Here is an 18,802-nt window from a genome sequence, read left to right on the forward strand (position 1 = left end):
AAAGTTGAGGTTTTCTGTGACACATGTTATGTATTCAGGTTATTTTTATTTAAAATATAAGGGCTGAATGCTGCCATTCACCCATCCATACCACACATCTGTCATACTTAGTCACATGTTGTTGGCACAGCTGCTAGGAACAGTTTGAGTTTCTGTGTCAAAGCAATGGACACACTGACATATAGACAGGAGGATCTATCCTCCAACCTTCTGCTTGGTAAATGACACACTCTACCACTGATCCCCAGTGCAGACATAAAAAGGAAACTGCAGAGAAAGAATCTAAGTGTGTTTTTCACAAAATATTTATTAAAGTTAAGCAATTTCATGTATCACATATTGGGAGATTTGTGACTAGTGTATTTACGCAGTTTGGCCAAAGAGATAGAGATAAGTTTATACATCTGTTGATTATTTTCTCGTAATCGTTTGGTCCATAACATGTTAGAAAATGTTGAAAAATGTCAATCAGTGTTTGTCAAACCTGTAAATGATGACGTTCTTAAATGTTTTTGTGATTTCTTTGTTATTTGGAGCAAAGAAACCAGAAAATATCCACATTTAAGAAGCTGAATCAATCAGAAATCTTATTTTAATTATGTAAAAAGCTTCAAAAACGATTAATAGATTATTAAAATCTTTGACAATTAATTTAGTGATCGGTTAATAATCGAGTAATTGTTTCAGCTCTAGTCCTGCTCCACAGACCTGTTTCTAGGTTTGCCAATAATTGTGTTTATCTCAGCATCAACATCTGGGTGCTCCCCGTTTCTTTGACTCCCACATTCTCTTAGTTTTTGTTACTTGACCTTCAGTCACAAGTGAATAAAAAGAGTATCTTGTAACTTGTAACCATAGCAGATTGCTGGAGCAAGGTTAAACTGAACTTGCCATTTATCTCATTGTCCTTCTCAGCACTTTTCCACCTAAACAATTAGATGTTTGCTCCCATATTCTGCTCCCATATTTTACAAAATATTAAATACATCCATACACTGCAACTTAAAGTATTTTACCACAAAGTGCGAAAAACATGCAGAAAACTAATTTGAAACAGTGAACAAAACAAAGCCAGCATTGTTAGGAAGCTTCCTGCTGAATACAAAGCTTTACCAACCACCTGTGTCCACTGTGCAGCACACTTTTGGTTAGCTGTATTAGACAGATGCTTTTTGGAAAAGCTGTTGTTGTTGCTAAGCAACTAGTAAAACCCCATCTGAAGCATGACACTCTTTTGCTAAAGGAATTATTTTCAAGTAAAAACAGTTTGTCCTTTCATTAAAAAAAAGAGAAAAATCTATAAATGACATTAGTTTATTGCCTTTACATTAAGTATATGCAATTCTGAACTTTGTCTTGTGTTTTGTGATGCAAGCAGAAATAGATACTGACTCTGGAGTGACTTGGACAATAAAATACTTTTTTTTTTACTGAGAAAATGTTTCATAGTGTGTGTGAAAATTACTGCTTCAGTATCAGTGTCAACTAAAATATTTTCTATTAGAAAGCCTATACTCACAACGTCTTTAACCTTCATTTTTTTTTTATTCCATAGTGAAATGTATTAATATTTTTCCCGTGGACTTTTGCAACCTCAATATGTAAAGCCAAGTGCTTGCCCTCTTTGTTAAACCTTGCTATGTGGTATTGTAAAAAAAAAAAAGCCTTAACACTTATCCTTGAACAATGTAATTTACTGAAATGAATGTATCCAGTCTGTGACGCACCATCATATAACTGAGACAAGGAATGACAAATATTTAGCTTTTTTTTGGTGGGTTTTAAGTTAACCCACCAATAACAAAGCATATACTTCACATGGACAGTGATTGCCTTTGAGTTCTGAATGTTTTTTTATTCACATATTCATTAAAAATTAACAGATATTTTTGTGTTGGGTTCACAGTAAACTTTACATTTCCCATTTTTAACTTGTATTTACATTTGGCTTATATTTATGCAGCGGCAGGTACAGATTGGATGTGCAAAAATAAGAAAGAAAAACATGCTAAAAAAACAAAAGCATTGATAATGACATTTTTGCAGTCACAGCACATTCTTTTCCATACCATGTGGAATAAATAACTGAAATGAATGTTTGCAGAAAAGGTCTGATGCTTTTTTTTTTAGAAAGGGTCATCTAAGTAGTTTTCAGTAAATAAACCTTTTTTCTTGTACAATCACTGACATGGTTACCAACATGAAATCATAACACAGTACTATTGTATGTATATTCAGGCTCCATGCCGTTATGTGAATATTACAGTGAAATGGTGAGGCTGTCTTGTTACTATAGTTACAAAGCCACGTTTCTAAGAAAAAAAAAGTTGATAAATGATCTCTTGTATACTTTTCTCTGAGTGTTGAGTATCTAGCAAAATGTCACCAGAAACTAAACCTGAAGTATTTACTACTTGTTACACACACGCAAATAAAAGAAGACGCGAACGCCAGCATTATTAGTCAGATAGTAGTTTAGTCAAACAGAGAGAAACTAATATTTAGATTGTTCAGTGTCAAAGAAGCCATTCTTTATTCTGCTAAACGAACTGAAGCTGCCGCCAGGTTGCAATGCGATGTTCTGGCTCAAATAGTGCAAAGGAACGAAGCCCATAGTTGTGTGATGTTATCCGTCCGTATAGATGTGGGAGCCCGGGCTTGTGAAGTGGTCAGCCATGGGGAAGAAATCTCCTCCACATAATTCTTCATTAGCAGGCGCGTCATGTGCTTGACTGTGGATGTTAAACTCTGCAGATGCACACAAACACACACAAGTGGACGCCTGTTGTTAAATCTAATGGCTCTGCGGCGCTATTTTGTTTAGTTTATATTTTCATTACCTGCGATGGGAAGAGAGCTTTGCGAGGTTGCGACCCCACTGGGATTATTGACTGCTGGAGCGAGGCTGTCACCAAAAGCGTCAACTTGCATCAGGCGACTGGAACTGGTCTGTGCTGTGATCCCACCGTAGTGTGGAGGTGAATATAACCTCTTCATCTGCCCCGAGAGCTCTAACAGAAGAAAGAAATCCTCACGCTTTTGTTCAGATTGTAAATAACATTTCAAGGGAAGTGTGAAGCTTTAAATTACACATTCCAAAGAAACACATTTTCCCCGCAAATACTCTACATTCACACATTCTATTTATCATTCAGTTATATTTATTGCCACGGAGGTTAAAGGTCATATAACTTAATAAGCGCATACTTATGTTTGTATTCCCTGTTAAGGTGTATATTTTATCTGCTGCAAACGCCCGCTGGGATCAATGAAGTATCCCGATTCTGATACTGATTTCACATTTCAGTTGTTTTTTTTTCTTTCCAAAGCCTATCTTTATATCGGCAGTTAAAACTGAACTGTGTTTTTCGAAACACCTCGTCAACATCACTGTGGCTGTCAAGTCTGGGGAGGAGGCGTAGAGGTGATGTCTATTTAAAGGTGCATAGAGTGGTGCTGCCTTATTCTGTCTAACTAGAAAATAACCAGCCACCTGCTCCACATCATAAAGATGTACTGCACAATTAATGTGCATGTGACAAAATCTGTTCAAACAGACTGTCAAACCGCCCACACATTTGCTAATAGGCTCAGATGTGAAACTTGCACTACAAACCAATTTCTAATGAACCTCCCATTCAGGGCGACTGTATTTCCATCTATGGAGGGAGTATTTTTGACAAATTTTGAAGATACACTGATTATAAACCCGCGAGTACCCGAGGTGTGATCAGCTAAATCGGGAGGCTGACCTGGCGGTGTCAGATCCTGGTTGTTGTGCAGGGAGGTCCCATTGGGAGTATGAGGGAGGCAGATGGAAGAGCAAGGCCCACACGGGTCCCCAGAGAAGAGCTGGTGAGGGGAAGGATCAACAAACCTGAAATATTTCAGACTAAATTAAAAACTCCGCTCATGGAACTGAGAAAAAAAAATGATGACGGGAACAACAAGCTTGCTATTAAAAGAGTTAAATCTTTCATGATTAGATTTTATGACACTTCAAAGAAAATGTAATACATTCCACCGGTGCTGCTTTTACTGCATCATTGCTCTCTGAATATGATTCAATGCACAAATGTTTTTCTAATTAATGCACAATTGTGTGTGGGTTTTCTACGGGTTCTCAGGTTTCCTCCCACAGATTTAGGCATTAGGCAAATTGGACACTGTTAATTGACCAGAGGTGTGATTGTGTGAGTGGATGGTTGATTTGTCTCTATATGTGGCCCTGTGATGGACTGGCAACCTGTCCAGGGACCTGTCTTTCACACTATATCAGCTGAGATTGGTGTGTGAGTAATCACAACAATGACAACAATTTGTATGCTCACATTGCCATTAATATCTTAAAAGCGAACCACAGTATCTTTACATTACAGTAACATTATGGTAACAGACATTTGTAATATTATTGTCATATTATTATTATTATCGTATCTCTACTAAACTAATCAAGTGATAACTTGGTAATCAGAATGGAAAATGTGTATGGGTAATAATTAACTTTGGTTCACAGACATTCTCATGTGAAGGTACTACCCTGATGGTGGTAAGACAGATAAGAGAGACTTTATTGTCTTGGACACATACAGAATCTGCTTTAAAAAAACCCAACATTTTTAAAAATCCCTTTGTGCATGATACAGTCATCATGAAAATTTAAATTAAAGGAACAGTTGTGCACGGTACATCTGTAAATCCATTGAAAAATAGCATTACAGATGCTGCCCTTGGTTAATCTGTTATTCAGGGTTTAAATTGATAGAGGGAGTTCTCAAAGTAGTTTAGCCTTCACTAGGAGCTCTGAGGCATCACATCACCAAGCAATTTGATGTGTGTATACATATATATATATATATATATATATACGTATATATGTGTATATGTATGTATATACTGCAATACAAAATTATTACCATCCACTATCACCATGTTCTCTCAGTACTAATGAAGTGTATTAATTAGATTACATTAACACAGCTGAGTTTTGTCTTGAATGTCTTAAAGATGTACATTTCATGTTACCCAAACCAATTACTGTAGTTGTTAAAGCTAAGGAGACCAACATAGCCGAGATCACAAACTGAATTTTCCTTTTAACTACAGTCAAATTTACAGAAAAATCTAACCTAATCTAATCTATTTTTTTTTGCCACAGTTTCACACACAAAAGCACAATGACCAGTCGTGCTGGTCAACAAATCATCAATCATGGCCACAAGATTGATTGTCTGTGCTTGGAAACTGATAGAAGTAGCAAGAGAGGCAGCCATGCAGCAGTTTATGATGTATTACACTCTGTGGCTTATATACTATAGATGACCTGAGCAACACAAGTTAGTGCATTAGTGTAAGTCTCTGTCGCATCACTTTTTATATAGATAATGGATGAGGGCTAATCAGCTAAATCACTGGTTGAGCACGTTATATTCCTATGTCTATCACCACGAAAGCAGTTCTGATTGACCATTAACCAATTAACATAGTTATTAAATAGCTTATCTTATCTTATCTTAACTCATTGTTAGATACTGAGGCTTAAATATTGTTGAATGGCCATGGCAGCTCACACCCCTGATTTGGCCAAGTAACACACGCCAATGTTAACTTGCCAATAACAAGGAAAACAAAAGAGCCAAAGTTTGCTCTCAAAACATAGAAGAACCGTACGAGTCGAGAACCCAAATGATTCCCAGAGAACTTAAATGGCAACCAGGATTTTACAATCGATTTAACATATTAAAAACATAATTACACTATCTCTCTTCTCCCGCTGGACCTTCAATTGTATTTTCGGGATTTTATGATTCACTCATTGAATTCCTTAGCCACTCTCTTCGGTGGCTATAGCATCCATTAATACCATGCGATCGAGACCAATGAGGGAAGGAGAAGTCTCCTTTCACAGCCCAATTGTCTACCCAGGATCCCGCGGTGAATGCTTTGGCCTACCGCTGATATGAGAACAATCACAGCCAATGAGGGAACCATGAGCATCTGGCTGCTCAGAATGGCAGAAATCCTTTATCGCATGCTTTGAAGTGGGTAGATGAAGGGATGAGTTCCTATGGATTGACCAGGGAAATGTGTTTATAGCCAATCCCCAATCTCTCATGCTTCTTCTCAGCTACATCACCCACCTCCATGCACACATACACACACACACGCCAATCCTTTAAACTTCCCTTTTTAAATCCAGGGCACAAAAACAGCACTTTCTTTGAAACTAATGATTCTAATCATGAGTTTCTAACCTTGAAACCATGACAACCAATGTTAAACTTGCTTGTTGTAGTTCACTAAAGAGAGAGAAAAGATTTGTAAAGCACGGACATCAGTAATGGTTGAAGTCTGATCTGTGCCAGTTGGAATACGAGATGAAAAGAAAATACTAATCGAGATAAGCTACGGTTGCGGAACCTGGCACATTACATTTACACTGGAAATGGTTTATTGAACTTTTCAGAACTAGTTGTAAGATCACATAAATCAGCATTTGCACAATATGAAGAACACAAACTGGAAACACAAAAAGCCTCAGCACCTGTAATTATCTTGTAAGGAGCACAGCAGAGCCAGGCGAGGATCGCTGGAGGAGTCTTGTCCCTGGGGAGCAGCTGAGGAACAGGGAAGACAGACAGTTGATGTCTGTTATGTGCACATGGTTGCAGATAACAAATCTGTTTGTTGTTTTTTTTTTTTTACATTAAATGATTAAAGTAAAGAGCCAGACCACAGACGTACCAGCGTAGGATTCATATGATGCATCAGAGGCAAGGTTCAAGTTGTTGTCTATCCTTGCCAGAGGAGAAAGGCTCGACTGCAGAGGGTGGATAGTTAAACAGTCTGTCAGTGTGTCCTGGGTGACATCCATAGTAGATCTCATCTACAGAAAGAGAGCGTGGAGCATAAACATAAGCAGATGTTTTGACAGCGTGAATAATTATTAGATGCTTATTTAATAAGCGGAATATAAAATAATTATACTGCTTTTGTGTTTTTTGAGTGCTCAGTCACCTCAATGTATGTGTAGTTGTTTCTATTGCCCCAGAGCGGGGCCACCATGTTTTTAATGGACATCTTTTGAGTTTTAATTAAAAGTAAACGGCACCATAGGTTCTCCTAAAATAAGCTCAAGAGGTCAAGAGCATTAATAAATCTGAAATAAATGAACAAAAACCTCAATACAATCAAATTCAAATTTAAAAACTGAAATAAGTTTGGTTTTCTTGATGAAGAATCTTGCAGGAAAACCTCATATTTCCCATTATTCTATATCTTCAATCAGAATAAGACAAAAAAAAACCCAGGATCTTTTACAGTATATACTGCACATATACAGTACATGTACAGTATACTCAAGCCTAGCATTTCTATAGATAGTTTTCTAACACGCCACATTTAATTCGTGAAATCATTATTACAATAAACAATTGTTATTTGAGTTTTTGATGAAAGAAGCCGTGAGTGTGGGAGACTTTGTAAAATGTCACTTATTTTAGTAACTCCCACCTTCTTTGTCTGTATCTATGGTGACACATAACCCTCAGTAAGAGCTAAAGAGCACAAATCTCACACACGTGCTGCAACAATAGGGTGTAATAATAATAATATCCAAAACAAAAATCCATAACGAAACCAACTTAAGATAATTACGATCATAATTGTCTGAATTCTTCTATGACTTCTCTGTGTGTGTGTGTTAACGTGAGTCTGATGCACAGTGTAAATGATCGTGTGTATTTTCATCGAGATGTGAGATGGTGAAAGTTAATTACCTTTCTTTCTGTAAGCAATTAAGTTGCAGAGCTTAAGTAAAGTGACACGGAGAGCACATTAGAGAGAGAGAGTGAGAGAGGAATTCAGTAAATACTCACAATAGAATTAAACATGAAACGTGTTAATATGCCTTTCTGCTTTGTTCATGATTGTAATGAAGAAGTGATATTATATATTTAAATTTGTATTTTTAAAAAAAAAAACTAATTGGCTGTATTCTCCGTGCCAAACATGAAATTAGCTTCAGACTGAGTACGATGATGAACGTGATGAAGTGGTGAGTGAGTGGTGGTCCACTCTATTTTTTATTTCATCAAATTAAATGACATTAGCTGATGGATTGGAGAAACAGCTTGTCACTGTTTAAAATATCCCTTTTGGCTAATAATGTATTTCATATTTTTCATTCTTGAAATGCAGATATATTGTCGTGCGACATGCACAATATAATGTGATGTGACACACAGTAGAAGTAAATGTGAAATATCCTGATGTGGGTATAAAGCCTTCATCCGCATTTATTCTTACGCTGTCAGAGTTCAAGCTGAATAGAAACCAACACCACGTGCCCCTGTCTTGGGATCTATATGGTCAGGATTGACCTTTTACGAGGTCAGACCGCGCCGCGCCGTCGTCAGACAAGTACACAGTACTTTCTCGGGAGAGCCGCTCTCATTTGCTAAGCTGTTGTAAACGTGTCACTGTAATTGGCACAGACGCTGCAGAACAATGAGCAGAATTATGCGACAGGCTGAGAGTTAATTCATTACTCAGCAAAGCCTCTGATCTATATTTATCGGTATCTTTTGCACTTTATACACCCGTGTGCATTTAGAGGCACACACTGCATTGAGTTACTTACTGAGTTGTGGTTCTATTTAGTGTGAAGTCTACATACTTGAAATACTTTATTACAACCAAAATGCTCTCATGATGGCACATGGCGGAGTAGTGGTTAGTGCTGTTACCTTGCTGCAAAAAGACCCTGTTTAGGACAAGGGCAGGGGTTAACTGGACACTCTAAATTGAATGTGAGAGTGGACGGTTGTATGTCTCTGTGTGTTGGCCCTGCAATGGACAAGTAAAAAAACTGTCCAAGTTTGAATTGTAAGAGCATGCGCACCTTCTTCCGTGACTGTCGCTCTTTCGTCGAGTGTGATTTCACGTGTTTCCTCAAGGAGCTGGGATCAGTGTAGCGCTTTGCACAGCCGGGCACCTGGCATGCATATGGTTTCTGTACAACCAAGCACATTTAAATAATTAGTCTACATAAAGGTAAAGACACATGTACACACACACACACAAACCACTCACTGTGTCCAGGTGTGTGCGCTGGTGTTTTGCTCTGTCACTCGAGTTGCTGAAAGCCTTGTGACATCCTGGGTGCTGACACAGATAGGGTTTCTCCCCCGTGTGGCTCCGCAGGTGGATCTTCAGGTTTTCTAGCCTAGAGAAAGCTTTCTTGCAGCCCTCGAACTGCGACCAAATATAAACACAGAAATGGTAATTTGAGCTGTCGGTTGCCATCACATTGACACAGAGAAACAGGTTAATACTTTGCACATTGCACGTTGACACTGTACACATGCTGCACTTGGAGCTATGAACTTATGTCTTGCAATCACTGCAGACAAAAAGGCTGCTGACCTAAGTGTGTGGGAGGAAGGACATGAAGACTCCACTTGAGTCGCAAAAAAATCTCATCTGACACTCAAGGACGCTCTAAAATGTGCAACTGCACAAATCAGTGGCTTGATCGTACATATTCTCTTACTTTATTGGTGGCACGCACCCTATTGATTACTGCACAATTGAGAACTGTGTTGCAGCCAAATTGGGTTACACAGTGAGAGCCTTGAGACACCTTTGTGTACATGAGCATTAAACTGCGCGATGACACAAAAGGCGACACACTCACATTGTCCTGCTCTCCTCAAATGCACATTCTAATTTGCCCCAGTAAATCTGTTGCACTGTTGTTCATCTCCTATGGTCATATGTGCCCAGCAGGGGTCAGTGTTTATGCACACATCAATGAACGTGTCATTTTTTGTGTTCTCACTCCCCAGTCTCACACGACCTCGAAAGCAGCTGGTAATTATGACATTCAGACAGGATTTCTCGTTTTAAATGGAAGTATTATTTTTTTGTATATATATATATATATATATATATATATATATATATATATATATATATATATATATATATATAAATATATATACTTTTAGAGCAGAGCTTAGATGGATAAATGAAGTGCTTCCACCAGTGTCACAGAGATAAAGCTCAGTTTTTGGAATTGCATGCAACCATAGTGACTTCACTATGAAACTATGTGAATAATCAAAGTGCTGCTTTTGTAAGACAAGAACTCTACTCTCCCTTTTCCTGCTCACACGGGGGGGTTTGGAATGTCCTTACTAAACTTTTATGGTGAAAACGCACAGAGCATGTCCAATTTTGTTATGTTGCCTCCAAGAGTGGATTCCTCACATACTGATACCTCCAGGTCATCATCAGCACCACAGACAAATTAATTTTTTTTCTCCCCCTGTTAATAATTCACTCATGACATCCCTCTGCATTCCATACGGTAATGCTCCACATTCCCTGTCACTACATATGTCACAGATATTTCCTGTCGCTCAAACACCCCGACTAGCCCACCAGGTTCCTCGGCTAAACCTCGTTTGGAAATGCAATTGTTATAATGTCCACTTGTGTTCTGCAGATTTTAAAACTGCATGAGGTCCAAGTTGATGAGCAGTGAATTTGAAGAAGAAGACTTGCTGTCAAATCGAGTGGAATAAACGGGAAACTGCTGAGTGGCACACAATGAGAAATGTTTCTCTGGACCTGTCCAACACGTGAATCTAAATCCTCACTTCCCATTTCAAGTGGACGCTCTTACATTAGATGCTGCACTAGAAAAGGACCTTCCCTAAACAAAAACAGCAGGATTAACACTGTGAAACAAATACATGGTTTGCTTCAGAGCAAGAAAACAGCATAAATCTTGAAAAACACTGATAGAACTGGCTTGGAGTAAGTGTCTCATAAAGCACACAGGGCGTTTTACTTTGTCGCAAAGGGACATTTGGGCCGAAACAAAAGCAGCGTGGCTCTTCAGTGTAGATCAGTGTTACGGCCAGTTTCTGACAGGCCTTGGCAGGTAATCGTGCCCTGGCTCTACAATGACAGCTGCGGTTTGTGCCAAACAGTGTTTGTCCAGTGCTCAGTCTTATACTGAGGTCAGTTCATGCCACTCTCTTTTCTTTATTTTTATCCCGTTTACTCTTTTTGTTTCACCTCTTTGCTCAACAAATTCAACGTGTTATGAAAGGCATCCGTTTTGCCAAGTAACATTTAACTGTTTCAAACATTAAATCATTTGCACATGGTGAGATGGACTATGGTGATTCATGTATGATTACTCCAAACATATCTCAAGGTTAGAATTCAGTGTTGATTACCATCATCTCTCCGTTCAAAATGAATTTAACATGTGCTTGTTCTACAGCAGAATAAGGAATCATAAATTCCAGGTTTGGGAGCACAAGTTCCCGGTGATTTTCCTCCGAACAACTGTTGTCAAACCTGAAATCTGATCAGACTTGCCTTCAGCGACATTAGCATGGGTTGAATTACAAGCTGCTTATTGTCGGAAATTCAGATTAGGAAAGAACTACGGTTTTTGTTTACACAAAATGCACTCTTTGGACACAACATTATTAATGCTGAAAATGAGTGAATTTATGTCAGCTGCGCTCACTTGTTTTTTTGTCTTATACATTTTGAATTTCTGTAAAGATAACCAACAATAAAAAAACATTTTTTTTTTCTTTGGAAACAGCATGCAAATTCCAAAGAACAAACCATATCTCCACTTCTTAAGAAGCAGAGTCAGGCAATTACCGAAATTGTAACAGCACAGAATGGTATTGTAAAACATAATTAACATTCTGAGTCACAGAGACTGCAGCGCTGTGCTTTGTTTGGGGTTGAAATGGTGCTTTAAAACCTCATGTTTAAATCAAAGTGACAGATGCAAATAGACTGGTGAGTCAAGGATATGTTAACAAACTGTTCAATCATCATGAAGCAGATTGTGAATTGACAAGTACAAGTCTGGGCCTGCCCTATATGTTCACTGTGTAACAGGAGTTGCCTCATTGTTCCGTTGCCGGCTCGCACTTCTTTTTAACGTCTATCAGTTTCACTCACCTGCCAATCTTTCCTTGAGAAAAACCTGGCATTGCATCTTAGATAGTGATATAATCAGAATAACTAAATAACTTAAAATGCTGGATATTTTCATGTACAGCGTTACCTTCATTAGAGCACAGACTCTAATAGAGACGCAGATAAAAATGTCCATGCAAGGACAGAAAAAGTCTGCACTATTGACATTTCTCTCACACTTGACTTGAAGAAAATCCACACCTTTACTTAGAATCACCCTGTACTATAATTATTGTACACTAGTGGCTCTTTGTATCATTTCCATTTTTGACACAAAGCTGTGACCATGAACACTTTCTTCATTACTGAGTGATTATATGAAACATAGATCCAGCCAACGACTGGAGCTCCATGGCAACAGAGTGGACTTAAACTAATAAGTGAGTATTTTGGTACTAAAGGTTGACTGCAGGTATGCACGGTGTTAATAAATGACTTGTTCAAAACAGCGACATGAGGCATGTTTGGCGAGCGGTTTGTCAATTACTCATCTAACTCTCAAGAATTTTCTCGGTGGGGGTGAGGAAAAGCCAAAAATGGAGCAAAAGCTTGGGCGCGATCCACACAGCCCGCATTATTTTTAGCCATACTTGGGACATTAATCTCAGGATGACAACATCAACAATTAATGAACAGATTTCTATGAAAATGAAAATGTGGAGCAGACATTTGCTGTTCCCGATGACGTGTTCTAATGACTAATGATCCTCTAACCTTTCCTCCAGCACTGCCATGAGGTTGATATTTTTAGCTTTATTGAAATGTCTCAACAACAATCGGGTGAATTGCCGTGAAATGTGATATAGCTATGTTTCTAAGACGATGAATCCACTATACTCCGGTGGCTTTTCCTTGAACAATTCCTTTGTTCAAGTTTATTCTAAAATAAAACAAAAAACATTTACTGCACTTTGTGTTTGGTATGATGAAAAAATATGACCTACCTAACACTGAACATTGTAAAAACTACACCTTCTCAACATCACTGGCATATTAGCATGTTGATGCAAGTATTTAATTGCATGTCTTATACTTTAATAATCCCCTTAGGGAAAATTCCTCTCTGCGTTTAGCCCATCATATACTAGGAACCTTCCCAGAACTAGGAACAGTGGACAGCCACTGAGTAGCACCCATCTCCCATTGTTCCCCCGTGCTCAGAGGCAACCCCGGTACTCTAACTGATGGGATTCGAACCAGCGACTCTCCAGTTACAAGCCAAGTTCCCTCTCCATTGCTATGGGCTGCACCAACACTCTAGAACTCTAGAGGACTTCTGCCTATGACGCACCAGTTCTACCAACTGAGCTCTTCAGACATAAAGCACCTTTGTGTCTTAAGTAAAGTCCTACAAATTGGCAACAGCATTAGCCTGAGGTGGTGAACTCTACAATGTGACATCATTCACATCACCTTCAAGAATAAAAACTCATAAGCTTCATCAAAAGCTTGCAAATCCATGAAAGAAAGATCAGCCGTCATGGAGAAACACAGCCAACAGTGCATCGCTAACAAGGCCCGTGGATGAATGCCAACTTTTCTGGCCACAGACACAGACACAGACCTGTAGAGAGCCTGACTGTGAGGCATCACCTTCCCAGAACAACAGCCAAGTACTTCAGACGGTGGCCTGGCAAATCCACCTGCTGCTGACAGGGTCAGCCACTACTACAGCAGAGAGTCACAGTGCCACGTTAGGCCTCCTTTGTGCTGATTTAATAACTACAAATTGAGTTAAACATCAATTATTTGCTAATTACCCAACAGCTATAGTTAAGAGTAAAAAGGAGCAGTATTTGTGATCGAAACCTTGGATATAAACACTGAGCAGCTGAATGCATATATCCATAAAAGCTTGTTTTTTTTCCAGCCTCAGATTCCCTTTCTCTGTTATCAGTGAGCACCTGACAGTCTCTGTGTTGCCGCTGTGACAGCATTCACTCAGGTCTCACAAAGGGGAAAATAATATTCATTTGAGCCAGCGGAAGCTGTGTTATCTACACAAAAAAATACCGGGTATTGTATGAAAATAAAGAGATGACTTAAGTTGCGAGACAAGATAATAGCTGTGATTTGCGTGGTGTACCGTGCACTTGTTGGGTTTCTCTCCTGAATGGACCCTCATGTGGATGAGAAGCTTGTATCGGGCATTGAAGGGCTTGAAGTTGCGTGGGCAGTCCACCCAGTAGCATGTGAAATCCTCAGCCTTCCGCTGATCTATATGTAGCCTCTCTATATGCCTTACCAGCTCCTCCTTTTGGTCATAGACTGCCCTGCAATCCAACCACTTGCAGCAGTGGGCCCCATAGTCCTCCAGCTCTCCTTCTTCCTCCTCCAGCATTGGGACCTGGGGTAGAAAGCTCACCCCATGCCTCGGAGGAAGCATTGGAGCCTGTGTGAGAGGTTCCTGAGAAGAAGGCTTCATTTTGCTATGACGCCTCGGGAGGCGAACGTGTTGGTGGGAGTGGTAGGGTGGCGGAGGGCCCTGTGGAGAGGCAGCTTCATGGAGTGTAGTCAATAGAGCTAAAGATGGCAGCAGGGTGTTGGAGGTTTGGCTACAGCTCTCTGAAGTTTTATCCAGTGCCCCTCCTTCCTCTGGGAGGCACTGGTGCTCCACCACCATGTTAGCCATCTGACTCTCCAGACACCTTCCCTCTTCAAGAACCTGCATACGGCCACACACTGTCTGTGAGGCCATAGCCTTCGAAGAGCATGGCATGCCGTAGGGATGGACCTGGGGGATGCAGCGTCCTCTCACACCCAGGAAGTGACCGTACCCCTCAGACTGGACAGGTGAGAGCGTGGAGTGGGAGGCTGGAGAGCTGCGGGAACCATTGATATAAGCCACAAGTGAGGTAGGCGAGGTGCGTATGATTGAGTTGAAATCGGTACCTATGACATCGGACAAAGGCGACATGGACAGCGCCCTTTTCTTAGCACGAGATGGACTGCGGCTTCCACCATCGCCAGCAAACAGGTACGAAGGCAGCGAGGCAGAGTTGCTCGTGCCTCCAGACATGGCCGTGCCTGGTGAAACGCTGAGTTGCTCGCCTCCCTCGCTGGCCTGGGTGGAGCACTGAGGTAGTCCCAGTGAAGGAAGCACGCGGTAGCCATATGGCCAGTCATGTTTCCCGCTAAACACTGACTGTGTTTCAAACAGACTGAGGGTAGTGGATGCCAGGGATTCTCTGGACAGCACGGATCTGAAACACATTGTTGTTATCCACTTTAATTACACTCTTAAGGTTTAGTGAGCTCATCATCACACACTGTTAATGATATTGCCCACCTGGCATCAGTGTGGGGAACTGTAACACCATGGAAATGAGATGGAGGATGAGGCACAGCAGGACCGGCTGTACATGTGTGGCCTGTGATGGGAATACTGGTGACTGTCTGGTCAGCTGCAGCTGCTTTTCCAAATACTTCCATGGTGGGATGAGACACAGGGCAACCTGCTGGACATAATGCAGAGCAACAACGTTTGTCCACAGTGGGTGAATCTCCAAAGATCCATTCAGAGTTTTGATATTAAATGAGCAACACACTAGAAAGACACACACACACCACCCTATTTATATGCATCACATTTTAATAAAAGTTGTGGAATTTCCCTCAACAGCCTGAACAGGCCAGGGACACTTTCTGCTCTGTTAATCACTAATGAGCTTTTCACCTCGCTCCACTTTTTCCTCAGTAGAAATATAAAGACAGCCTTTATGGCTGGTTAATTATCTATACATGAGAGATGGAGAAGTCAACCAAGAAGACAAAAAAAAGAGCGAAGCATGAACATGAGCATATTAAATCATTTCGCTCTGATATTGATAGCATTATACTGTATATAGGATGTGTGTGTCCTCTCCTGAATACTGCAGTATTGAAACACTCTTCTAGAACAATTGTTCCCGGTGAATGGGTCAGGACAGATACATAGGTAAAGGGAGTTTTTTTTGTTGTTTTTTTTAAGTTGTTATGCACAAACTCAGTGAACTGGGGCACAATCGTTTGTCATCTTAAAATAGTGGGTCCCCATATATAAATGTTTGGGAAACGTTTATAAGTTGTCTCACACCATTTAACTTGACTGTTAAATGACTTTTATTTTTACCTTTAAAGCTGATGTTAGAGGAGCAGAGCCCTGTATGAATGGTATTTGCCACTGCTGTGGTTGGAGGATGATGGGTAGGTACATGCTGTGGTGGGGATGCACTCGGCATGTTTAGATGTCTGCCATTAGTCAGCACCTGCCGCCGGAGGCTCAAGATTGGTAGAACAACATGGCTTCTGCTCTGCGTCCCAGAGGCGAGGGGGTGAACTGGTCCTTTTTTTGCTTTCTCTGTTCCTGAGGACGGACTGAGACTGGCCCGTGGCGGGGGAGACATGGGAAACCTGATGGACTGGGGCTGGTGTCCTCGGATCATGCTCAGTGATGGGGACACGGTGCAAGGAGACACCAGGAGCTGACAACTATTTCCACTCATGGCTGAAATCTTTAGAACTTCTGTGGAAAGAAGGACATCACTTATAATCTGGAATGCATACAATTCACTTCAGTGCAAAGTAGGGCTGAACGATTTTGAATTAATATGTAATTGCGATTATTTTGACTGAAATTCCGATGTGATTTGCGACATCAGAGGGAATGGTCTTTTTTTTTATACCATATTTAAAAGGATTACTATGTGATATTTGTGCAGATCGATGAGAAACAAATATGTTTTCTTCAGTCTGTAGAATATGATGTGTATAGGACAACATTTGATGGAAAATGGTAATTTGACGTATATTTTGGCTTAAAGAAATATTGCATTTGAAGATTGCAGTATAGATGAATGAATTTTTCAGCCCTAAGTGCAAAGCCAAATACTGCAGGATTTAAACACAAGACGTCATGAAAAATAGACAGAAATTAAAGCAGCAAAATGAAAAAAAAATAAACTAACCTTGAACAGCCTTGATACTTTGAACCAGTGGAGAAACACTCAACTGTGCAATCTTTCAGGTTTAGGAATAAACAAATAATTAATAAACACAGTCAAAACAAAGACTTTCACTACAAGAACATAAACATTATATGTTACCAACATGCATGTCTAAGCAACTCTTTACACAAATAACAACTTTGGACTACTTAATATAATATAATATAATATAATATAATATAATATAATATGATATAAGTCGACATTGTGTTTACATTTGGGATTTGAACAACTACAAGAAGTACAAGTATGTCAAGTTTTTCATCACACAGCGGTGCGTTCACTCACCTATTATTGTTGCTGTTGCAAACACTTTCCCACAAGTGACGTGAGTCACGATGAGTGGCTGCTGCAGTCCGCTGAGCTGTGAATGTGAATACTAGGTGAACTTGAACAGATCAGATGTGTCGTGTCGTGTCTCACTCAGACTTTGTGATGTCTGGTCACTGAACTGTGTCCTCAGTCCAGTGTCTCAGTGTTGGTTTGAAACGCAGCGTCCCTCCTCTCTCCACTCTCTCTCTGTTTCCAGGAACTTCTTTTCTTTCCTCATCGCCCTTTTGCCCTTGACAGGGTTTTAATGTGGACTCTCAGACACAGCAAACCTTAACAGTAAATAATTAAAAGTTGTTCTTAATTATTATTTTATTTTTTGTTACAGGTTTGTTAGTTACTGCTACTATCGCCAATAATGTTTTGGAGTGGCAGTCTCCCGGTGAGCGCGTGCGCAGCTGCATATCGATAGATCATTCTTATTATTGGTTTTTCTTTTTATCTAAATGCATTATGGCTCTGATGAGTTTGACTTAAAAAAAAAAGAATGTTGTGTAGTTTATGGCAGCAATGATACGTCTATGAGTAAATAACCTGCGCTAACAAAAAACAATTAACATTATTAACACTATTTTCAGTTCAATAATTGACACTTAATGTAAACCAGAAAAATGACAAGTTGGTTTGATAAAGTTTTTACTGTGCACATTTCTTAGATCAAATACTGTATGTCATTATGCATCTCTATCAATTTATAATTTAAACTTTGCCATGTACCTCCCAAGGATCCCATGTACTTCCGCTCCTCCTCCTCCTCTTGCCTTCCACCTGCTGGACTGCTGTGTGGATCCTGCTCCCGGTTGGCATGGAAACCAGCATGTTTACAGGAGGAGGGACGGTAGCAGTTCCTTGGGAGCACACATGGAGTAAGGTGCTCTTCAATAATGATAAACTTATATTTTGACAGACAGCATTCACGTGATGAAAACATGTCACTGCAGCACTATTATGGACTCTCAAAAATAAGAATGATAATACTTTACACTGAGCAAGACATCTGTCATCTTATTTGTTGAAGAAAACCTTTCTCTTTTCTTGTCTTTCTTTATTTTAAGCAAAACCACATAAAATATTGAATGCTAAGTGGTAGTGACCCCTGGTGGTTCTTGAGAGGAAGCAATTAATTGCCACAGTTTGGTCCAAGCCTTAGGAAGTTTATGTGTCAACATTCAGGCAATTTCACTCCCCAAGCTTACATTATATTAACTTCCACTCTTACTTATTTATGATCTAAGATCCTGAAAAACATTTCACTATTGCCTTTAAAAAAAAGAAAAGAAAAAAAGCAGTAATGAATTCCAGAAAAGAAGACTCTTCTTTCTGTATCAATTCTGTCTGTGACATGTTCCCTCTTTTGCCAGCAGGGGATACTCTAAGTTCACCAATGGGGATGTATAGATGCAGTCTGAGGGGAGGGGGGGGCGGCACAAAATTGGTGTGTAAACGTGTCCGAAAATATAAGGTGA

The 18,802-nt window shown here is 39.8% G+C and overlaps 1 protein-coding gene across 2 annotated transcripts; it reads right to left on the reverse strand.

Annotated features, from left to right (window-relative positions):
- Positions 1-1,834: 1,834 nt before the first annotated feature.
- glis3 (GLIS family zinc finger 3) lies at positions 1,835-17,601 on the reverse strand. Of its 2 annotated transcripts, none has more exons than XM_044012937.1 (12): positions 17,295-17,601; positions 16,968-17,019; positions 16,133-16,525; positions 15,311-15,476; positions 14,108-15,224; positions 9,094-9,255; positions 8,903-9,013; positions 6,745-6,886; positions 6,545-6,617; positions 3,753-3,877; positions 2,841-3,011; positions 1,835-2,748 (listed from the first exon to the last, which is right to left on the reverse strand). In XM_044012937.1, exons 3-12 carry the CDS (start codon positions 16,503-16,505, stop codon positions 2,627-2,629), a joined length of 2,562 nt encoding a protein of 853 aa, XP_043868872.1. In that variant the 5' UTR covers positions 16,506-16,525; positions 16,968-17,019; positions 17,295-17,601; the 3' UTR covers positions 1,835-2,626. The 2 variants fall into 2 exon arrangements, with proteins under 2 accessions (XP_043868872.1, XP_043868871.1); XM_044012936.1 differs by having other exon boundaries at positions 15,311-15,479.
- Positions 17,602-18,802: the final 1,201 nt, after the last annotated feature.

This window comes from Solea senegalensis, linkage group LG21 (assembly GCF_019176455.1).
Source record: "Solea senegalensis isolate Sse05_10M linkage group LG21, IFAPA_SoseM_1, whole genome shotgun sequence".
In the NCBI taxonomy this organism is placed as follows: Eukaryota; Metazoa; Chordata; class Actinopteri; order Pleuronectiformes; family Soleidae; genus Solea; species Solea senegalensis.